Source organism: Theobroma cacao, chromosome 9, assembly GCF_000208745.1.
Source record: "Theobroma cacao cultivar B97-61/B2 chromosome 9, Criollo_cocoa_genome_V2, whole genome shotgun sequence".
Lineage (NCBI taxonomy): Eukaryota > Viridiplantae > Streptophyta > Magnoliopsida > Malvales > Malvaceae > Theobroma > Theobroma cacao.
The window spans coordinates 6,200,861-6,224,715 of NC_030858.1; the positions used below are offsets into that span (position 1 = coordinate 6,200,861).

General features: G+C 33.0%; 4 protein-coding genes across 6 annotated transcripts in view; 2 read left to right on the plus strand and 2 right to left on the minus strand.

The window, feature by feature from the left end:
• On the plus strand, positions 5,831-8,083 carry LOC18588658 (auxin-responsive protein IAA1). The gene is made up of 5 exons (XM_018126683.1): positions 5,831-6,213; positions 6,689-6,873; positions 7,192-7,306; positions 7,640-7,701; positions 7,822-8,083. Exons 1-5 carry the CDS (start codon positions 5,963-5,965, stop codon positions 7,857-7,859), a joined length of 651 nt encoding a protein of 216 aa, XP_017982172.1. The 5' UTR covers positions 5,831-5,962; the 3' UTR covers positions 7,860-8,083.
• LOC18588659 (serine/threonine protein phosphatase 2A 57 kDa regulatory subunit B' iota isoform) lies at positions 9,925-14,153 on the plus strand. Of its 3 annotated transcripts, XM_007013219.2 has the most exons (4): positions 9,929-10,250; positions 10,678-10,774; positions 11,405-12,604; positions 13,241-14,153. In XM_007013219.2, the coding sequence occupies exons 3-4, from the start codon at positions 11,441-11,443 to the stop codon at positions 13,595-13,597; spliced, it is 1,521 nt and encodes a 506-aa protein (XP_007013281.1). In that variant the 5' UTR covers positions 9,929-10,250; positions 10,678-10,774; positions 11,405-11,440; the 3' UTR covers positions 13,598-14,153. The 3 variants fall into 3 exon arrangements, with proteins under 3 accessions (XP_017983469.1, XP_007013281.1, XP_017983468.1); XM_018127980.1 differs by lacking the exon at positions 10,678-10,774 and having other exon boundaries at positions 9,925-10,250; XM_018127979.1 differs by lacking the exon at positions 9,929-10,250 and having other exon boundaries at positions 10,260-10,774.
• On the minus strand, positions 19,321-21,740 carry LOC18588662 (VTE6-related protein At5g19930). Its single transcript, XM_007013222.2, has 5 exons — positions 21,496-21,740; positions 21,282-21,395; positions 20,553-20,775; positions 19,839-20,087; positions 19,321-19,692 (listed from the first exon to the last, which is right to left on the minus strand). Exons 1-5 carry the CDS (start codon positions 21,639-21,641, stop codon positions 19,561-19,563), a joined length of 864 nt encoding a protein of 287 aa, XP_007013284.2. The 5' UTR covers positions 21,642-21,740; the 3' UTR covers positions 19,321-19,560.
• LOC18588664 (tudor domain-containing protein 3) overlaps positions 22,835-23,855 on the minus strand; it is a 3,923-nt gene continuing 2,902 nt past the window's right edge. Inside the window, exons 5-6 of the mRNA XM_018126561.1 lie at positions 23,348-23,613; positions 22,835-23,255 (exon numbers count right to left, since the gene is read on the minus strand). Of these exons, the coding sequence (XP_017982050.1) occupies positions 23,085-23,255; positions 23,348-23,613 (437 nt within the window). The 3' untranslated portion in view covers positions 22,835-23,084. The remainder of the gene's footprint in view (positions 23,256-23,347; positions 23,614-23,855) is intronic.

Consider the following 23,855-nt stretch of genomic DNA (forward strand, 5'->3'; position numbering starts at 1 on the left):
TATAAATAACTATATATATATATATATATNCTTCTGAGTTGTGGCTGGAGGGGCAGTAGTCTCGTTGCTGTGTGTCACAATGCTTGTGTAGATCTATCATGTTCTTTGGATTTATATATGTTTCTTCTTTATATATAAATAACTATATATATATATATATATATTCCTTTTGATTCGTCTTCCTCTAGAGAAAAAAAAAAAAGGCTGTAAGCTCATTGTAATTAGCTCTTGCTTTATGCACTCTCTCTTCCTTGGCTGCCTATGGCCCTCCCAGCTGGCTGTCTGCCATGAAGGTAGTTCTGCTTTCGAAAGCCATGTGAGGTGGAACAACTTTTGTATAGGAGGAAATGTTCTCTTATGCTTTGCCTTGCTGGTCGGTTGGTTCCGTATTCACCTGATAGATTCTGGCTACTTTAGGGTAAATCATCTCTTAATTTGGCAGGATATATGTATATTTTTAGCATCTCAATTTAATGGACAGTTGCCTTCCATCTCATCCCAATAATTTGCCTAATATTCTTATTAATTATTATCAAATCAAGAAAGTTGATAGATTGCAAACACAAATCTGTTGGGATTACCATAAAATGATCCAAGAAAATAGAATAAAGGCCAACATGACCCAAGACAGAAACTCAAATTTAGAGATAAAAAGCCTTAATAAACATTAGTTAGATATTACATGCTGAGATGTCGTGGTGGTAGCGCATAAACTTGTATATAACGCTCCGCTATGATTTAGATTTTAAAATTTTAAAAGTACTACTTTCTGTCTAATAAAATGAAATTGCTTTATGTCAACTTTTAATATTCTAAGAATTTTGGAGGAAAATAGTAAGAAGAATATGAAAACAAGTCTTAGGATATTCGGGTATTTTTGTAATCGGGTAGGGGAGAAAGAAGTTATGAATGTCAACGGATACTTTGGAGTCTGGTGTTATATATTATTCGATTTAATTAAGTAATATTAAGATACTTTTCAGGTATTAAATCTATTATTCATCATGAATTATGGTATTTAACGGGTAATGTTTAGGATATTCGGATATAAATTTGGAAAACAATTATAAATTTAATTGAATATTTATAGGGTTTGGATACTCTATCCAATAATAGAGTTTCCATTCGGATACTTAAAAAATTGTCAAAATATTTACCAAATTCTTACACTCATACATTTTGTTGAATTTAACCCATATATTTAAAATCAAAGCAATTTAATACCTTGATTTTAAGAATTACTTCAATTTAATCTCTACTTTTAACGGTATTTAATTTTGCTGTTAAAGAGGATGATGTCAATGTTGATATGACACATTTTGATGATGTGACACTAACATGATGATGTGACATGTCACATGACATCAATATAATCGCATGTCAATACTGACGTGACACTAATATGCTAACATGTTGGTGCCGCATGGTTGATAAAAATTTTTTTAAAAAAAAAGTGTGTCATGTTATAGAAATTAAATTGAACAAAAATATATAATATAAGGACTAAATTGAATAAAATTATGCTGTTGAGGGAGTAAATTGAAAAAAAAATTAAAAAATATAAATATTTAAGTAGATAATAGATATACATATTAATAAGTCAAATATTTAATTGTAAAAAATTTATGGTGTTAAAAATATATATAAATATTTTCTTACTTGATTATTTAATTCTAGAATATATACATTAATTTATCTTTTTTGAAAAAAATTAAGTTTGAATTCTCCTTCTATAAAAAAATATTTTGAAATTTATTTGACTTAGTTTTTAACTTGAACTGAACTCAAATTAGCAAAATAAGTTGATTTAGTTACAACTTTCACAATTTACAAATACCCATTCTTTTGGAATTATTCAACATTTGCCCAATTTATCTTTTATTTAAATTTATTCAAATTTCTTATAAAACGATTTTATTTAAGTTCAAATATTACAATTAAATTCTGCTAAATTTAAATTTAAATTATTAATTGGATCTATAAAAAATTTGTAAATACAAAATAAAATGATACAAATATTTATAATTATATTTAACTTTATCAATAATAAATGCAGTCTTTAATCCAAAAAATTACAACGTAAAAATTAAAAAAATATAACTTAAAATATTAAATCAAATAAAAACATAAAAAAATAAATTAAAACTTGACGGGATAGAGTAGCTCAGATTCTATGGGTGTAATAAAAGGTTTGTCATGTCCAAGTTAAACAAATTAGAATGAAGAATTATTTTTATAATTATCGTTAACTCCATATCTCCCTTCTTCATTTTTTTCAAAAGAAAAAACTAAATCAACTTATTTTACTAATTTGAATTCAACTCAAGTTAAAAACTAAATCAAATAAATTTCAAAATTTTATACTATTATAAATAGAAGAAAAAATAATTTATTTAATCTGTTTATATTATGTTACTCCAACATAATTTCAGTTCTTCATCTAAATTTGGCTTTATGTATGGAAATTTTTTTCAAATTTTTTTATAGAAAGAGAATTCAAACTCAATTTTTGCAAAGAAAATAAATTAATGTATATATTCTATAATCAAATAATTAGGAAAATATTTTTATATATTTTTTAACACTATAAATTTTTTACATTTAAATATTTAGCTTATTAATAAGTATATCTATCATATATTTAAATATTTTTTTCAATTTAGTCCCTTTAATATTTCAATTTTGTTCAATTTAAACTTACACTATATTTTTTGTTCAATTTAGTTCTTATGACGTAATATCAATTTTAAAAAAAAAATTTTTTTTTTTAAAAAAAAAATTTTTTTGACCTATCACATCGTACCAACACATTAGCATTACCACGTCATCTTATTAGTGTCACGTGACATAGCCATGTCATCATGTTGGTGTCATGTTATCAAAATGTGTCACGTCAACACTGATGTCATCTCTTTTAATGACAAAAATAGATTGTCGTTAGGAGGAGAGATTAAATTGAAATAATTCTTAAAATTAAAAAATTAAATTACTTCGATTTTAAACACAAAAACTAAATTAAATAAAATACATAAATATAAGAATTTAGTGGATATTTTGACCCTTCAAAAATCATAGATATTCTACCCATTGATATCGAGGAGGAGGTGAGTTGAAGGATTTCTTATATAAAGGAAATAGGTCTCTCCTGGCTTTCCCTGGATGAAGTGGGCAATCTGGCTCAGGGCCTTTGTCCATGATGAAGTCCTCAAACCAACCCAATTAAACGAGCCCATTCTTTTTAATTTCAAAACTAGGTCCTGATTGATAGAGTAAAGTTTATGATTATTTGTTACATTTTTAGTTTTATCTTAACTATTAATTTAATTTCTTTTAACTCTTTTTTACCTACAAGTATCATTAGACTTGATTTCTAACTTAAATCGTAAACATACAACTCCTCAATCAATCATACAAAAATGTTAACACATCAACACTAATGAAAAGGAAAACTATTCTTTTGACTTTAATTTGTATTCAATTCTTTCTCACATGCAATATGAATTAAAAGGCTTCAAGTTTGTATACTTTTTACTAACAAAAAACGACTAATACTTTTTAAGCAATTAACTACTATTTATTTGAACTTTTGAATATTTTTTACTATATTGTTTTTATCAAAGAGATTGTCTTTAATATATCTACTCTTATTTAAATTATAATTAATTATAGATTACTCTTTTTCCCTCCCCCCAACCACTTGAAATAGAGATAAACCATTACTTTGATGTGAAGAAATAAATACTTAATTGATGAGTTGGAGTTACTGTACATGCATGTATTATCAACAAATGCATGCATGTCCACACATGGGAAACATAAACCAAGTGGTTAGATTAGTCTTGGGTCTAAATGTATTTTATACAAGGGTCAGAAGAAAAGATTGATACATTGCACTTTTTACAACGAATCATACAAAAGGGGTATATAATGTAAGACAAACTTAGAATAATTAAGGGATTATCAAAATAAACCAATCCTTCCATGTTCTTGTTTTTACTTGTTATTATATCCCTGCATATGCTCATCAAAAAACTCTCACATGATTTGGCATCAATCCCTAGCTATAATAAGTTGAGTTCATCAATCCACCTTTCCATACATAGTATATCCTATTCAGTTATCCATTTTTATATATATAAATATAAAAGAGAAATTATATATATGCCAATCATTTTGCCTCATTTCCTATAACAAAGCCAAGGCATTTGTGTATGCTTGGGGTGTTTTTCTTTTTAATGTATGTATCAAGATTATAAAGCTTCCCAATTTCCAAGTTTTTTCATTAAAGCTACATGATGCAATGGCTTTCTGCCTTTGCATAAATCATTCGAATCTTCAATCAAGTTGTCACCATAATTTAGTATCAAGATTCTAATTTTGGTCAACCAAACTAAGTAAGACGTGACTATTTTAAGTAATTACTAGGGATTTATATGCTATGTAAATTGCGTATTTTATATGCACAACTTTATATTTTGATATAAAGTAATGCTAAATAAACAAACATGATTTAACAGCTAATAAAGTTTAAACTAAAGAATCGAAAAAGGCATCTTGCGAAAAGACTAAAAGAAAAGAGTATGGGGGAACATATGCATGCAGCAATTTACAACTTACATGAAATTAATTAATTTTAATAAGATTCTTGGTGTTTATATTAAGCTTTTTGTTTGATAAGATTTTTGGTGTTTATATTAATTAATTTAGAACCGTAAAATCAGCGTCGGACCATAAACATTGCACGGTGAAGCCGCGTGCGGCAACCGGTTTTGCTGTTTGGCTTGTGAGGGAGGACTTTGAAATTTCGTCCTCGTTTTTTCAGAATAAAAAAAAAGAAAAAGAAATGAGATTCGGTGAATCGAAATGAGACACGTCGCCGACATTCCAGCATCCGGCACATGCTTGTCGGAGATTCATTTCTTGCATTGACTTGTATGGTTCTGACATGTGGGTCCCACTTCATCTTTCGTTTGACCTTCTTACCCTTCTTGACACTTCTACATGGACAACCACACATGGGTCAACCCCTAATGTTAATGTTTGAGAATATTAGGAAATAACTCTCATCTTAAAATTAGTGGAGAAAACTAGAGAGAACACCCGAATCTTTTGCTAATAATAATTGAGGGTTTGGATTTGAATTTATTTAGATTACCAAATAAATTCATTTTTATTGAACCTTTTACCATCAACAACTTAATAAATTTTTTTCTATTGAGACAAATGTATTTTAATTTAATTTTTTAAATAGAAAAATGTCTACATTTATTATTTTAAAAAATGTTTCTACGTGACAATGTAGCATTATTCATTATTTTTGTTCTTTAAAATTAAGCAGTACTAAATTAAAATGAAGTTGTTATAAGCTATGAAGCTATTGAGAAGGAAAAGTTATGTGACGTGGATATTACATAGATATTACGTTTGTATGACACACAGCGGCAGTGTTATTAAACCCCCCACAAATTAAAGGTTCAAAAATTAAAAAATTAGTATTACTATTATTATTATTATTATTATTATTATTATTATTATTATAGATTTATAGTACTCAAAAAGAAGAAACAACAGAGTGTCAAATTTCAGGCGAGAGCTTTTTCTGTTTACTGGTAAGCACTTTTGACGAAAATTTCAAACTTGTTTCAAGCACGAGAAGGGGATGGTCTAATTTTTTGAAAAAAACTTTGATTTGATTGAATGGACCGACAAGGTGGCTCAAAATTCCATGCTGCTTACGTAACTACATGCACCAATGCCCAACCCCGTCGGTTGCAATCCCTACGTGTTTCCTCTCCATTGGGTAAATCATCAAGCTTCGCGCACCTTTGGCTCCTCCTTTTTCTTATAAAGCCGTAAACCCCTGAGCGTTTCTACACGTTATATATGCTGTATTGTCAAATACTCAAAAGAGAGCAAACATTCAAGCGTTCACTTTGATGCGAAACGCAACCGTTAAAAAAAGATGTCATTGGAAGAAGCACCGGGCTCACTGGAGAGTGACGTCACCAGCATGCGTTTTGAGGATACGGAGCTGACTTTGGGATTGCCAGGGGAGGGACGATCGCCGGCTGTTATCGCCGGTGTTAAGTGCTCTGCAAAACGTGGGTTCGTTGAGACCGTTGATCTTAAACTCGGGAGCTGTAGCAGGGCCCCAAGTGGAGGTGGTGACACGCATGTTAATGAAGCCGGTGCCGGAAAACCTCCTCCTGCAAAGTAAGACTGGCTTCTCCCTCTTTTCTTTTAAACTGCTCTTACCATCCCGGAAATGATATTTATTTCTTCAATTTTATATGATGCTAAATATGTTGTAAATACTATCAAAATTTTTTTAACATATAGTAATAGTATCAGCTCTTAGAGGGGAAAGAAAAGCTAAAATTATAGAATTACAGCATCTGAATTATTCTTTTGCTTGTAAATATATAGCTAACAATAAAAGCTGTGAAAGTGATCAAAATTCTCATTTTGTGACATATATAGAGTATGTTTTTTGTTAATTTTTCACCTCAGAGTTATATAAACGTATAATATATATGTGATATATATAGAAGAGGAAAGTAAGATTATGTTAGGAACCGCAGTTTCTCTCTACCCTTTTCTTGTATAGTTTAAATCACATGAATTGTAAATAAAAGAAGTATATGATCTATATGATTGATTTGTATGATATTTCTGTATGGCTCTAAAGGGCACAAGTTATCGGTTGGCCACCGGTGAGATCATCTAGAAAGAAGGCTATTAATGAGAGCTGCAAGTACGTGAAGGTGGCCGTGGATGGAGCACCCTATCTCCGCAAAGTAAACCTAGGAGTTTACTCCAATTACCACGACCTGATGAAACATTTAGAGAATTTGTTTACCTGCTGCATTATCCGTGAGTACCAATTGATTTCTCTGTCTCTCATCTGCATTCATCTTAATCGTGTTTAATAGTTATAACATTATTATTATTTTTTACGTCAAATATGATAATTAACAATTAATTTAATATTTTTTAATGCATTTATATGTGAGCGAATATATTGCTTAATATATCAAAAACTTCACAAATGTTGTTAATTAAGACACTCATTCTGCAAAATTCATTTTCAAAAGTATATAAATCTTCTCATTAGCATTACCTTGCGATAATCAAAGGGTAGTCCAATAATGATATATGTATATTGATTATGGGATCGGAATGGTGTTTTAGGTAAAGCAGATAGGGAGGAAAGCAAGGTTATGGATGCGGTGAAGGGAATGGAGTATGTGCCAACTTATGAAGATAAAGACGGTGACTGGATGTTGGTTGGAGATGTTCCTTGGAAGTAAGTTTTGATTCTCACGCACATATTTGTTTTTCTTTTAATACTTCATTGACACAACATTCACCTACTTCAGATATTTCTGTCTCTTTGTTGTTTGTAGCCTCATATATAATTTGAAAATATATATTCCCTTGTATCATTTTGCAAACCCGTACGTAGCTAGCTGTCTGCAATTAATGGTTAATAACTAATTAGAGTTCTGAAAAATTAATTTCCCATGTGCATTGGGAAATTATATTGGCACTGGGTTTGTTTTTCATGTCTCACAAAAATTATTTCATGAAATGGCAGCTTCTACAAAATACCTAATTAATATTTCCCTATTTATAACAGGATGTTCATAGAATCTTGCAAGCGTATTCGTTTGATGAAAAGCTCAGAGGCTGCTGTTTTAGGTAATGTATATATGATTGATCCTCACATTAAATATTACATTCTAATAATTAATCTGCTTTATTTAAATATTCAACTTACGTTTTCTTCATTTTTTTAATTGAAACTTTGTATTCATGCAGCACCAAAAGCTTCTCTAAAATGCTCAGGCACATGTTGAGAGTCAGAGATAAACCAGATGTATCTTTGAATGTTGTATTGTGTGAAGAGAAACGAGCCTCAATAATCAGAGAAAACATCTTACTTTGTACTATCTTTTGGTTTTTTCTTTTTTTTTTTCACTTTCCCTTTGGTGCTTTCCTTTTAACTTGGTGACCCAGCTTGTAATTATGTTAGACTAGTGCGGGTTAATGCCCTCCAACAATAAATCTGTTTTCTGCTCTCTGTCTCTCTCTCTCTAACCATTAAAATTTTGTGTTAATAAGCAGAAATTTGACAAAGCAGGGTCAAAAGAGATAGCAACGGCAGTCTTAATTGACCAGATGGTGTGCTTGTTTTGTATCTTGAGTGCAGCAACTACTTTATAATAAAAGGATTTACCCCTTATCAAGGACCCTTTGCTTTTCTGATTCATTTTCTAGTTTAATTGATTGCAAAAGTAGGACATACATAAAAGTATATTAAAGAGAAAATATTTAGATGTGCATCGGCACTGATGGTGGCCTTCCCACTTGAGTCTAAATTCCTACAATTTTTGTGATTTTCCTAATTGTGTAGTATATTTTTGGATCTTGTAGTATTGCAATAAGTCATAAATTTCATCTTGTTTTCAACTGTTTGATGGTCTATTGAACCATACACACGTTATATATATATTGCCTATTGACCAGTTTCTTTGATTGCCATGGAATTGTTTTGCTTGACTTCCAGTTTCCAAAGAGATGTTCAAAATGAAGAGAATGAAACGTTTAATTCGTTTCCATGAACCTTTCTTCCTTTTTTAAACTATGGTCTGATTCCATGAACCTTTTCTTAGTGTAAGCTAGAGATTCTGTTGCCTAGCTACAAATGGAGAGAGAATAGAGTTAAAAAAAGTTCAGAGTTACTGCTTAACAATGCCTTTATGCTGTGTTTCCCCGTTAGATAATCATGTCCTAAAAATCATAATAATAGAACCACGCCTGACACATTTGAATTTTTGGTACAATGTGGTACTGTTTTGCACTATCACTTTCAGGTAAAAAACCTTTATTTTTTTCTTTGTTTGTTTCGTTTTGTTTTCGACTGACAATGCTAACTGCTGCCCCTACTGCAATTCAAAGGCTTTGTTTTTCCAAAGAGTAAAGCTTACGAAATAGGCACTGTCAATTTTTGAGGTGACACACGTCCTTTTAGTAGAAAAGATAATGATTTACTTACTGTTATTCCATCTCAATCTCAATCTCATTCATAGCAGTAACATTTTAATTGGTCTGTCATTTTTCATATCATAAATCTTCTATGACCAAAATTCATTATCTAAGTAAGCATTATGTAACCAATAAGCATGAAGAGAAAGGGCAGTATTTATTTATTTATTGGATCATGAGGAATTTTGGGGAAATGATAAAATGTTTTAGGAACCCTTTTTTATTTTTGGAATAATTGCTTTGATTAGAAAATTAAAATCGTTTTTATATGCATATTTAGGAAAGTAGGAGGCAGATATGCAAGTGGGTGAGGTACAATGTACCTTCCTAGGATTCCATGGTCGAAATGGCAAAAAGCAAAAATTATTATGTTGTTGAAGCGCAAAAACTCTGTGAGCTCTATTATTGCAGGCAGCTGAGAGCAAGCCTAATGTCCAAAACATTATCTTTATTTCTTTTCACTATTGCTCATGCTTATACTTTGTTAATTACATGATTGAAAGTTGAAAGTAATTTAATATAAAAGAGAGTAACTTCAATTTACATCCTAAAAACAATTTAGCAGCTGATGATTACATGATTGAAAGTAATTCTTTTCTTACCAAATTCCCTTCATTAGCTAAAGAAAATCTTGAAATTACTCCAAGAACAGAGATTCAAATAAAAACTTGGAAAGGTGCCACTAAATGATGAGTGGTGATTAAAGTTTTCCAAAGTTTTACTGAAGAGTGATTGAAAAAAATGAAAAGAAAGAAGGAAGAAACCGATACTCAAAGAGATGACCATGATTGAGTTAAACACGGGGTCCCAAGCTTAATCATTAATTATTATTATGCTAATAATACCCTTTTTAATTTTTTTGTTTAACCATATGTCCTTGGTGGTGGGATGACTAGTGCCTGCAATTTTCTCAGAAAATGCCACACCTATCATTCTCTTCAATCGAGGAACCCAACTGTTCATCTTTCATGGAGATCCAACACCAGCAAACTACTCTATTTTATCACTTTCAAACTCAAACTCCAACCCAATTCCTTCCCTGACCCTGAAACTAATGAAAAAGCAAAATGCTGTCTTTATCTAAAGTATAAACCATTTTGAGAGTATTTCTTTTTCACTTCCTTCTTTGTTAAAAACTACCTCTTTTTATTTTTCTTCTTCAATTCCAACTCCCTATCTTTTTGACAGCTCAACAAATACAGGTTTTCTCTCTTTTCCTTTTATGTCTTTATTCTTCGGTTAACTGCATGGTTGGTTTATTTCTTGGTCTTCTTGGGTCAAAATATTTAGCTAAATTTGTATGCTTGATGATGACATATTTTTTGCTGGTACTTGCTGCCTTGTGGTAGTTTATAGTTTTGTCAGTTAAAAAGTTGCTATTTTTTTTGAAAAATGAGATCTGGGTTTTTGTCGATTCGTCGTATGCTTGTGATTTGGTTCTAGATCTTTGGTGATTTACTCTCTTGTTCACTTTATTTTACCAGATCTGAAGTTTTATGCTATGGTTATCCTGTTATGGAACACAGTTCTATCTTTTCTTTGACAATTTATTACAGTATTGCTGCTGTTAGCCCCTTGTTTCTTTCTAAAATTTACGACTTTCTTTCTGGGGAATTTTTGGTTTTGAAGTTTTCTGGTATCAGAGTGAGTGCTTTAGCCTGCTTTAGTTTGCTATCTCTGAAGAACAATGCTGGTGGCAGTTTAAGCAGTGAACTCTGATTTTGGGGTAATTGCTTTACTAAATTTTCTTCATGTTTTCATTTTTGTCATCAGTTTCTCTGGATGAAAGCTAAATTCTAGTATCTAATAGTTGTTAGATGATCTAGCTTGGATTGCTATGGTAGATCGGAACGCTAAACTCTAGTATCTGATAGTTGTTATATTATCTAACTTAGATTGCTATGCTAGATCGAAATTTTCTAAGCTTACACTTTTAAGGAAATGATATTCCAAGACTAGTCACTTTTGAGAATTAAGCATTCATAGTAGCAAGAATCTGTCTAATTCTCGCAGAAGGAATAGGTCACCTATAAGCAGGGTTTTTTTTCTCTTAAAGAAATCTAAATATATGAATATGAGGCTGTCCTTGGCATGATAATTCCTGGAGTTAAGAGCAGATGCCACTTTTTCATGGCAGTTCGACTTTTCCTCAATTTGTTATTTGCTGCATTTATACTGATAGAAATATTAAAGTGAATCATTTCTTGCTAAATTAATTATTTTGATACTGTATAAATTCTTGGCGCTCTTAATATTTTTTCTCGCATGTTGCTGCCATCCCTATTTCACTTGCAATTTTGAATTTATACATTGATTGAATCACTGTAAGTCTGTAACTATTGTAACTGTGATTCAGGCTGTTTGTCTTGCTGGAAGTTGCTTTGTTTCCATCATGCTCAAACAAATTCTAAGCAAACTTCCACGGAAGTCACAAAAATCTGATTCATTAGATTCAGCTGGAATTGATTCTGGCAACCAGACTTCTAATTCAGGCAATGGAGTTCAATGTACGAATATTGGGAATAGTATATCAAGTCGATTAAGTGTTGTTAAACGGGTGTCCTCAGCTGTTTTTCCTGCTAGCATCATGGCTGGAGTGGAGGCAGTGGAGCCCAATCTATCTTTCAAGGATGTTTCTAATCCACAGAAGCAGAATCTGTTTATCAGTAAATTGAATCTGTGTTGTGAGGTTTCTGATTTCAGTGATCCAGATAAAACTAATGCTGAGCAGGATCTTAAACGTCAAACATTGATAGAGCTTGTCGATTTTGTTTCTTCGGGTTCTGCGAAGTTCAATGAACCAGCAATTGCTGCAATGTGTAAAATGTGTGCCATTAACCTGTTCAGAGTTTTTCCACCTAAATATCGCTCTAATAGCACTAGTGGTGAAGCAGAAGATGAAGAACCAATGTTTGATCCTGCCTGGTCAAATTTGCAACTTGTATATGATCTACTTCTTCGGTTTATCAGTTATAGCTCTCTAGATGCAAAGGTGGCAAAAAAGTATGTAGATCATTCTTTTATTTTGAGATTACTTGACCTCTTTGAATCTGAGGACCCCCGAGAAAGAGACTGTTTGAAAACAATTCTCCATAGGATTTATGGAAAATTCATGGTGCACAGGCCCTTTGTTCGCAAAGCTGTTAGCAATATCATCTATCGTTTTGTTTTTGAAACTGAAAGGCATAATGGTATAGCAGAGCTCTTGGAGATTTTTGGGAGTATTATCAGTGGGTTTGCTGTACCATTGAAGGAGGAGCACAAGATGTTCTTGTGGAGAGCCCTTATTCCTCTACACAAACCAAAATCAGTGGGTGTTTATCATCAGCAATTAACATACTGTGTTGTACAGTTTATAGACAAGGATCCCAAGTTAGCTAATAGTGTGATAAAGGGACTGTTAAAGTACTGGCCAGTTACAAATAGCCAGAAGGAGTTGATGTTTATAAGTGAGTTAGAAGAGATTTTGGAGATGACTAGCATGGCCGAGTTCCAAAAGATCATGGTTCCACTGTTTCGGCGTATTGCATGCTGCTTAAACAGCTTCCACTACCAGGTATATTTTCCTCTTCCAATCACTGCAAGAAAAATGTTTCCTTTGGACAGGATCATTATCAATAATGCCGTCGTTTTGGTTGATTGAGAACCTCATGTTATGTCTACTTTTGGTTTTCCACGTTTCTTACTTTCCAGCTGAAAGAGCTTGAAATTTGGGAATAACTTGTATATCCTATAGTTTGTGAAAGGCATCTTTTGACCATGTAAACTGTTTAAAGTTTAAAAAGCTGATGTAGCATTGAATTCGAACTATGGTGACCATATATCTTCATTAGCTAAAGATTTTGCTAGTACACGACTCTAGTTTTGTGGATGTGTTCTTATTTAAACTGACTCATGATACCCCCCATGCCCTACCCCCTTATGGAGTAGTATATCTTCTCTTTAAGGGAAAGAGGCAAATTTTGCTGACATGAAATTTCCATATACTGAACTGTATGTTACAATTTTAGTTACAGAAATTAGATGCCATTTTTTTGGTGTCAGCTTTTCTCTTTGCATATTGATTAGTCTCCTACACACTTGATGAACAATGTTTATTGACGAGGGAATTAACTAAATGGTGATTGGATGTCATGCAGCCTAATGGCAATGTGAAATTGTTTTCACCTTTTCTCTTTCCACCTATTTTCAGGTTGCTGAACGAGCCCACTTGGTATGGAACAATGAGCACATCCTCAATCTTGTTACGCATAATCGCCAGGTGATTTTTCCTCTTATATTTCCAGCCCTTGAGCGGAATTCCCAGAATCATTGGAACCAAGCGGTGCTTAATTTGACACAAAATATAAGAAAAATGTTATGTGAGATGGATGAAGAGCTTGTGCTTACCTGCCAGTGTAAGTTGGAGGAAGAAAACTCTCAATTGAGTGAGGCAGCTGAGAAGAGGAAACTAACATGGGAACGCCTGGAAAGTGCTGCTGGTTTCCAACCTGCAGCTGCTAACATGATACCTCCTGTAAAACCAGCTGCATGCCCTGTTGCCTGTTAATGACCCGAGTAACTGTGTTTGGAAAAGAAAAGAAATATACATATATAAATATCTAGCTGCTCTAATTGCAGCGTTGGATGTTGCTTCTTGAATTTGGTCAAGTTTGTGATTCAGTAGGGTTTGTATCTCATCACCAAAAAATGGAAGCGGTTTGTATCTAAGCTAAAATTGCTGTACTAAAATTATTGGTGATGCTACTGCCTTAAGATTCAGAGGCATTGAGTCGTTGGGTTGCAAGAGCCAGTTTGCTTGCAAGTATATGTATCGGCACCTCTTGTATCGATTATGGGCTGCTTTTATCTGTCCGTATTTTGTCTATACGTGATTTATAGCTATGCTCTATGCTTCCTTACTCAAATAACCTCAGCATTTGAACCAACAATGCATCCTGAGAGCAAAACAAGAAGTTTGTTGCCTTGATAGGAAAGCAAATGCATCAGGGTACAAGTGGGTATTGAAACTTGACTAGGATGAAATGTCCTTGAGATTTATAAATGACTTGAAGGTTGTATACAAGTTTAAACCAACAATTTAGAGATTTGTAAATATTTGGTGCTATCATTGGTGCACCAGCTGATGCTTGTACCCTTACTTGCATAATTATTTTCTTCAACTTGATTCAGGATTTTGGGATCGACAAGCCCAACTAAAAACGTGGTCATGTATTTAGGAATGTTCATTAGGCCCCGACAGGTGAAGGCTTCTGGTTTGTTCCTGAAGCCCGAATGAAATGGAAACCTTTTCCAAGAAGAGTTCAAAATTTGGACTGGACCATTCGATCACTCCCAACACTGTCTTGCACATGGATATGGACCACGACTTCCAATGGTTAGTTCCTTTCACAAACTTGTGCAGATTAGTGAGAAACCATCAAGAATTAAGTAAATTTATCATTCTATCCTGTAAACATATTTAAATCCAAACTGGGAAAACATATTTGATGATATTAGTATCATTCTACCAGTTTGAGAAGTCCAGAGTGGGTAATATATACCTCCTCATTTCTTTTGGCTCTGTCCTGACACTAGGTCCAAAAAATAAACAAACAAAACTAATTATGGAGTTGTGTCCAAGATGTTTATAGACAATCTGGTTAGTTTGAACTCGGTTGTTTAACAAGCTGCTCTAGCGATGGCATCTTGATCTTGCTAACGTCAATTGTGGTCGCAAGCAACTGTTGGTAGCACCACTGCTGTTTGCACTTAATTATTACTCACTCACTATGTTGGAAGAGAAGAGTGCCCAACCACAAGTCCACATCCACCCCTCAAAACCCATTGAACCAATCATCTTTCAGAAAAATGGAACACCGAAAAAGAGCTTGCTAGCTAGTGACCTTAGCAAATTGAACCGTGTGATGTTTGAAACTTGTCCGATTATATTTCCCTCTTTTCTTTTTTCTTTTTGGCAAAGTGTAGCATCCAAAAGCAAATCAGGGCATATCCACACTTGTCCATAAGCTCTATAAAAACCTACCATCAGGCTTGCTTCTATGCACAATATCTTCTCCTGGCTGCATTAATTCACTTGTTCAGCTTTCCTTGACCTCTCTTTCTGTACATATTTCAGGCACATTTTGTAGGAGGGAACTAAGAAAATGTCACTCTGGCATCATATTCGGAGCCGCCACGAGGAAAAAGGCGTTATCTATGCCATGTATGTATAACTATATATATGTATATATAATGTTTTTAGCATTGAAGATATTTAATTATTTTGTATTATATCTTAATCATTTGAAGTAATTTGATATAATTGTGTTTTTTATTCTCTTCCGGGACGCAGCTTGTTTACATGTTGTTGCTGTTTCTGCTGCTACGAGACTCTGGAGTTCATCTTGGACCATGGGACGCGTTTCTTGCCTCTCCTTTAAGCCAATGTTCTCCCTTCACTTTGTTTTTGCTTTTGGGAAGATGACCTGATCTTGTTGTTATCTAATAATGTGAGTGTAAGCAGAAATAATGCATGTAGTTGAGTTTAATTTGATGGTCAAAAGAGTCGACTTAAGATGAGACATGATCACGTCTTAAGTCTGATTTTCTTAAGCACAAAACATCCAAGTACGGCTTGACAAAATAATGTAACAACTCGGAGATGATCCTAAATAGAGACTGTTTGCCAAAAAAATCTACTAATGTCAGTTTTGAATATGGTTTACATTTTCTGTTGAAATACGGACAGATGGTGTCACTTTTGCATGTTGCAAGTTGTACCCTTAAATTAATGCGATTCAGAAATGGATGATCGATCTGGATCGGGGTGACTTCACAAACTGTGCTTCTCTCTAGTCTATTTCTTCCATCTTGTAATGGTTGTATTTCTTCTAAGGCATAACCAAAGGATTATTACCAAGTGTATATCTGCTGGGAATGACCTTATCTAACTTGATATATACTCAATTAAGCAATGATGGGATGGCACCAAGTTCACAAGTTACGTTAAGAGACTAATTATACATTCAGGATTGTTATTGTAGCAGGCATGAAAGCAACAATCCTGAGAAACCTTGGGTGAAATCATACCACTGAAGTTAAATTAAGAACCATGCATTCTTCAACACTAACTCATTAACTATACAGCATATATCATATAAAGTTATCTTTATTGTAAAGAAGCTCGTTGGTCCTGGTTTTTCCAACAACCTGTAAATGGTCTGGAATTTCATGATGTTGTAAAAGCACTTTTTCTTTTGTAATAATCATGGCACGCTAGATGCTTTTTGATCCTTTTTCTTTTTTGTCCCAAGAACTAAATTAAATCTCTTTAATTCCTCTATTAGTTCTTTCTGTTGTATAATGTCCTTTGATTATGTTCAACGCATGCACTTGCTCCACACAGTGCAGAACCCTCTCCACCTAAAAGACCATTAACTCACCTAAGCTTCAAACCATGCAAGACAAATTTGTTGATGCTGACGTGGGGGCCTGGAATCAAATGTGAAGGCCATAATATCTAGTAATAAATTAATATATTGATTATTGGCAAAATATAGATATTTCCGACAAAAATAACAATAAAGCAAACTTTGAGCATGGGGCAGAGTTAGCCAATTTTTATTAGGGGGATCAAAGGTTAAAAAAATAAAAGTTAAAATTTTTTAAATTTAATATATTAAACTTAATCATTAATAATCAAAAGATTTCTAATAAATAATAATTTTATATAATATATAAATTAAAAGAAACAAAAAGAAGAAAACTTATAATAGTGTTTTAAGAAAGTTTTGTTCGACTATGGTAATATCTTTTTTAATATAAACAACTAAATTGTTTGTAAAAAACTTATAATTCATTTTGTTTTGAAATCTTGTCTTTCTTAATATAAACGATTAAAAAATTAATATAATCAACATCCAATATTCTTATTTTATTATATTTAAGTTTACAATACTAAATATTAAACTATAATGCATAAAATATAAATAGTTAAATACAATATATATAATTAATAATTTCTTCTTATACTCAAGATAATTTCTTTTCAACTGAATATAAAACATAAGCACATTAAAAACATATGCTCAAGAAATTTTTTTTATATAATTAAGATTAATAAAAAATAATATATTAGTAAAATTTTAAATAACAACTAATAATGCAACACTAGAGCGTATATTTGAGAATTACATATATAATAATTTTTTAATTTTTAAAAATTAAAATAATTAAAAATAAAATTCATAGAACAAAAAAAAACCATAATAAGTACAAGATATAACCTATATAACCAAAAAAAATGTGGCTGATGATTTGTAAAAATTTATAAAAGAAAAGATATAAAAACTTAAAATATATGAGCAAATGGAATATAATTGAAATAAATAAATAAAAATAATAATATAAATAAAAAAATTAAATAAAAACTTTATTTTTTTATAATTTCACAATACACTGACCAAAAAAAGAAAAAGAAAAAATGTTTGAAGAAACTTAAAAAAATAAAAAAAATTTAAGAATTTGAATATAATTGGGTAGGAATTGTAAAGTTATTTTATTATTTTTAATTATATTAATTATTTAATGAAAAATATTTTAAAAATTATTAAAAGATATATAATATATAAAAAATTTTAAAAATTTTAGAAAGACGTGCAAAAGGACTCTCCGTCTGTTTCCGGTGAAGTTCAGTCCAGGAATATTGATCAAACTAAAGCAAGGTCATACACGTGTTATTAACAAGATAAAACTTGACAGACGAGAAGCTTCCCTTAAGTTTCCTCGTTGTGTCTTCTTGTGCACCTTTTGGCATTGTTAAGGTTCTTCCTCTTCACAGTTCTCAACGGACCCTTAAATTTGAACTACTTCTAGACACAGTTTCTGGGTAGACAAACTCAAGAGAGAAAAATGTATGCACCACCAGGTTATCAAGTTATGTCATACCATCACCATGTCCGAAGGCGCCATGAGGAAAAGGGCTGTCTTTATGCTTGGTTAGTATACTACAAGTTTAGTCTTTGACATTTTTGCACAGAAATTCAACAATATATTCCAAGTTTGATTCAGAATTTATTTTTCGTTTATTCTTTTTGGGGATGCAGTTTGTTCGCGTTGTGTTGCTGCTTCTGTTGCTTTGAGACTTGCGAGTGTTGCTTGGAGTTTCTTTGCTGTTTGATGCCTTAAACTATGAAGTATATATAAGCCATCAAATTAGTTCTAGAATCCAGCACATCCTATATAGGCTATAGTTATTTGTTCTCCAAAAGATCGAGACTTGTATGAAAAATCTATTACAGTATTTCTAATTACTATGTCACTGCTTCCTTGGTATCTATCAGGATACACACGCGTATGTATATCAAGATAATGCTCGTCTGAAAGATTTAGGTAATGGGATTTATTCAAATTCTCAATCAAATCATCTGGCAAGTCATGTTTGCATATGGAATAGGCGTGGTCCGTATGGGAGTAGTGGGAAGGGATAAGTAGCAACCTAGAATGTCACGCTTTTATATGTTATTTGTAGGAAAAGAGTATCCACTTTAAAAAAAGTTGTGGCAGTTGATATTTGGGGAGTCATAAGAACCCAATCTCCAATATTGCAGCAGTAATGAGTGGGAAGAAGTCACTTTTTTGAGTCCACACACTTCTCCAGTTTCCAATTAATGACTGACTGTAGCAACTATCGAATGCCACTGGTATCCTAGGAATCTGAGAAAAGAAGTGATATTGCGCAGGCCAAGCACACGATAAGATTAAGGGGTTGAGCTTGGGGACAATCATGGCTGGCTGTTTGCGCCCTGATAACGTGAAGTTGATATATCTATTCACCAGTATTAGTTGTCATCAATGCAAACAAATTCTTTCTCTTCGTCCTATTGAATAACGTGAGACAATAAGCAAAACCCACCCCAAAAAGAAATTTATCAGTCATCACCATAAAGAAAAATGGAAATTGAAAAAGGATCAACATAGCCTATTGAGCTGTATGATTTTTGACATTTCATTATTTTCCTATTTCTTTGATGCAGATGTTCACTTTTATGTTGGTGTTTTCTGTCGCTAAGACACTCGAGTTTCCCTTGGAGAATGCTTAGCTTTTTTCATCTATCAATTTTAAGTTCATCTTTTCAATTCATGTACAATACCCTTAATGAAGGACAATGACGGCTACTTCCCCGGAGCCACCCTTATTTGATACCAAACCTTCAGGCAGAATTAGGCAATTGGATACTGTCAGTGGTATTAAGAAGTTAAGACTTTCAGAAGCATAGCACAAAATGAAGCTGCGCGAAATCACTCCAAGATGAAGCACCACTCATCTTGCATTATTATTTCAACCTTGCCAGTCAAGCAGTATGGTTTGAAGAACAAATGAACTTCATTTTCCCCCACATCGATTCCATCAAATATAAAGTTCATCATCTGATTGCGATACATTTTCTAACATTTGTTAAACATTCTTACGACAGTGTACAGTCTGAACCGCCTAAAAAGGGTCGCCTTATGAAGAATATGCATATGGACTCAGAAAATGTACACACAGGCAATTGAAGTCAGCACTGTGGTCAGTAGTACTGAGACAAGGTTCACAGCATTGTTGTCAAGAATGCTGAGACCTGAAATCTTCTTTACTGTTGGTCCAGGTTTTCCAACAACCTGCGGAGAGATTACAAATCAGAAAAAAGGTCATGATGTGGTAAGCACACTTTAGTGGTTCACTTATAATCGCATACCGGGAGCTTGTTTTCCTTTTTGAAGTCCCTCTCTGTTTTAAAAATCTGTGGCGTTTACTTTAAATTTACCTTATTTCTAACACTGCAGAACCCACTGAATTGAAGGGTTGCTCCCAACAGCGAATCTATGATACTTCCTAAAAGTCCTGCCACTGCAGAGAGGGGTATAACCAGTAGCTGCTTCATGGCCATACCAGTTGAACATGTTGTAGTGAAAAATCCAACAAGAACAAATGTCAACCCAATGACACTCCCTGCTGCCAAAGCTGCTAGAAGTCCTGTTTTTGTCACACCTCCATTTGTGCCCCTTCGAACAGTCTGATAACCATTTACTATTATATTAGTATTGCAACAACAAGAAGCAAAGTCTTTTCCTACTATATAAGGTTGGCTATATGGATCAGATTATGCATATAAGATCATATTCTAAGTGATAAATACAGCAAATCCCTTCTAGTAGTTTCTCTAATAACCAAGTTGACTTCATTAATATGAGAATAAAGGTTGTAAACATCATAATTGGCAACCATGTGTTTTGCATACCAACTATAAATGACAGTGAGCAGAATGTTAGGTGGATTGTTGCTTTAATTTAAAAACAAAGACTGGCAGATCCATTCTCTGAAAATAGAGGCTGAGTTGATCTTTAGAAAAACAAGGTATTGTCTAGAAAGTGCTCATTATGTTTGAACCAGACATGATGGCATGTAGTGTAGTGTGACTAGATAAATTACCATCCAAAATAATAAGTTGATATATCAAATGTGGGAAAAGAATATCCACCTTAAAAGTTGTGATCAACCGCGGCTGGGCATCACTAAGAACCCCAATCTCTGAGGACCAAGTGTCACCATTGCAGCAGGAATAGTGACCGATTATACCACCAATTAAGGATGTGATAAGAACAGACTCTTTTGAATCTAGGCACTTATCCTCCCCTCCAGTCAGACTCCAAATAATCACAGACAAAACTGTTGCAACACCACTATTGAATAAAACTTGTATCCTGAAATGAAGAAATTGGGAACACCCTGTCAAAGAAAGTATCAGAGGATTCAGTATAACCTTGCTACTCTATATGTTTGACAAGTTGTTACCTGGATTTGTCACTGGATTGAATTTCAAATCATTCTTCCTGAATATTTCCTCTATTTATGTCATCAAATTAACCACACAAAATTCGAATCTGACCCACCAAAATTAGCTCATTTGATTTTTGGCGAATTCTTTAAGTATCAGTATGTCTAAATTTACAAGCTATTAATCTTTCGCTTATGCGCATAGCATCATAGCGTTAGCAACCCTTTTAAACCCAAAAAGAAATTTCCACCATAGCATTCACACTACCATCCTCCCATCAACATCATTGATTCACAAAACTTAAGCCTTTCACTCTGTTCTTCCTTTTGTTCCCCACTTGTTTTTCACAACTAATCAAAAAGAAATTTCCTTCTACTAAATCATTTACTTCTTTTTGTTATTAAAAAAAGGGAAAGGAATTAATGTTATTACCAGTTTCTTTGTCCACCTTCCTTGAAATCAGCATCAACTCGTCGCTTCTTCTCTTCTCCAACTTTGGTGAGCTTCGATGAAGTAAAAAAGAAGGCCAGCAACATTGCTCCAAACCTGAAAGTTTCAATAACCGATGCCTTTCTTAGCAAACCAAACAAACAACGAAAAAAAATAATTACAAGAAGGGAAAAGAAAAAAACCAACGAAGGGAGACCTGTATCCGACAGCGAAGTGAATTGCCATGACGATAAACCCGGAAAGAGCTCCAGATAAATCGAGAGACTTTCTTCTGTAGGATCTAATCGCGATTAGGAAAGAGATTAACATCGCGATTAACGGTTGGATTAGAGTTTTCTCCATCTTTTTTGCCCTTTGGGAGAGAATAGATTTGGCGAGAGTTAAGTTTGAGGAATGGATGGCGCATGTAGCAGATGAATTCCCAAATCAAACACCTCAGACGTCGTCCTCAACTCCTAACTTCACTTAAATCGGTATCAATATTAATAATTATTAATAATTTAAAGATTAGCCTACTGTATTGTAGATTTTTTTTCATATCAGAATCACTGCATCAATAATTAATTACTAATTATTAATAATTCTGGAGAAAACGAATCTTTTTTAACTTAATTTTCTTTTTTTTTTTTTTGCGGGTCAACAAATTATAGAGACGAGACAAAATTTGAATTTCCCAACCATGTGATTCTCCTCCATCATTTTCCACCAAATAAAGCGGGCCGCCGTCTATGGACGTATTACTTATTAATGATTTTATGTTTTTTTTTTTTAATTTTCCTTTGAAAATGTCAAAATGATGGAGAATGTTAGTTATACTTACTCATTCTGAATTTTTGATAAAATTAAGAATGCTTTCAATTCTCAACAAATTCTCTTATTTCACAATAAAGTTTATAAATCTTACTAACTCTTTTTTAAAATTTTTACCAAAAAAAAATATTTTTCATAAATAATAAATTTGATACTCTTTTTTCCAAACCATTTCCTTGCAATACAGTCGTCACCTAAACACCGGTCTCTGTCTTTCAGTGGCTCCTAATTGTTCAATACACAGAAATCCATTCAATGTGTTTGTGGGGTTAAATATAATTAAATGTCATATTCCCGGCCTAATTTTTCTTCTTCTAAATAAGAAATTAGTTTAACGCATTCCATATCCACACTTCCCTAACAAGTTTTTTGTATGTTCAACCGGGTGAGTAATATTAAAATGACAGTAACATGGTTATTAATTGCGGACTGTGATTCGACTTATATAGATTATAATATTTATTCCTTCAATTGAAAAGCTTTATAGAAGGAGATGTACCTAAGTACAAATAAAAATATCAAAACTAACCTCTAAGTTTTGACTATAACTCTTTCTCTTTGATACTAATCATTTTAATAAACACATTCAATAATAGACTTGAGTATTTAACTTATTGATTAATGTATAATTTTTTTATATAAAAAGTATGAGTTCAAATCCTCTTCTCTAAAAGAAAAAAATAATACCTAAGAAGCTGCCTTAGAGACTTTAGGAAGATCAACTATCAATAAAAGAAAAATCCCATTTCGGCAAAAAAGAAAGTGATAAAAAGAATTGTAATTTCGTTTTCCAAGTTGCAAGCTTGAGTCATCCTTTGTCTTCCTTTTTGTGCTTTTTTGGAATAAGATGAAAGGGCATGGCGACTCATGGGCTTAAAAAAATGATAAATAGAGGCAAAAAGATTAAAAAAGGATAAGCAAAAATGTTGCCTTGTACAAGACGACTGCAGAGATAATATACAGGTGGACAAAAGTTTAGCCAAACCTCCCTCTACCCCTTCCTCTTCCTCTTCCTCTTCCCCTTCCCCTTCCCCTCCCCCTTCCTTTCCCTCCACGTTCCTCTTGTCGATTTCTACCATCCTCTCTGTCATAGTTAAACATACTTCTTTTAATGCTCTCTGCCTCAGTGCCATGCATTGTTTGTCCCTGAACAAGAAAATAATTTAATTAAACATTGCAAGGTGACAAATACAACACCACCAGCAACAGCAACAACTCAAAGATGCAAGAACACTAACATAATCTTCCAAATCCAGTTGGGTCTGTAGCTGCCAAGCAAGATCTTCATCACCACTAGTTTCCGGAAGCTCGTTTCTCATCTGAGGACTTGCACCAGCTTTCCTCTTTTCCCACTCATCCAAAGTCAAAACCACAGGCTCTTCTTGTTTTCCCTTTCCCCTATATTTTCGACCTCTAGATTGTTGACCATCCAGGTTGGAATGGCTCATTTTCTGCAAGAGCTTCTGAGAAGCTGCTTGATTTTGAAGAGGGACAGACTCAACTACTGGAAAAGGAAGATATATAGATTAGCATAACAATACATGATTCTAATAGGGGAGTTCATAATTAAATAAACTACATCCGTTCGTCCTATTATAAGCATTGGAGGTTAGTTTATTAACCCAATTAACTCCACTGAGTTCATTTTAGAGTTCAAAAAGTCATAGTATTGCACTAGTTTTCCCCTATTTATTGTTTACGCAGTAGAAGCTCATAACAACAACTTAAAACCCCCAAACCCCAACA

Bases quoted from the DNA above. Each gene is read 5' to 3' on its own strand.
- LOC18588659 (XM_018127980.1), top strand. From the start codon at position 11,441: ATGCTCAAACAAATTCTAAGCAAACTTCCACGGAAGTCACAAAAATCT. The intron at 12,605-13,240 runs GTATATTTTCCT...ACCTATTTTCAG, and splicing joins TAAACAGCTTCCACTACCAG to GTTGCTGAACGAGCCCACTT.
- LOC18588662 (XM_007013222.2), bottom strand. From the start codon at position 21,641: ATGGAGAAAACTCTAATCCAACCGTTAATCGCGATGTTAATCTCTTTC. The intron at 20,088-20,552 runs GTGGATATTCTT...AATGGTTATCAG, and splicing joins GGTTGATCACAACTTTTAAG to ACTGTTCGAAGGGGCACAAA. The intron at 19,693-19,838 runs GTAAATTTAAAG...ATCTCTCCGCAG, and splicing joins TCTGCAGTGTTAGAAATAAG to GTTGTTGGAAAACCTGGACC.
- LOC18588658 (XM_018126683.1), top strand. From the start codon at position 5,963: ATGTCATTGGAAGAAGCACCGGGCTCACTGGAGAGTGACGTCACCAGC. The intron at 6,214-6,688 runs GTAAGACTGGCT...ATGGCTCTAAAG, and splicing joins GGAAAACCTCCTCCTGCAAA to GGCACAAGTTATCGGTTGGC. The intron at 6,874-7,191 runs GTGAGTACCAAT...ATGGTGTTTTAG, and splicing joins GTTTACCTGCTGCATTATCC to GTAAAGCAGATAGGGAGGAA.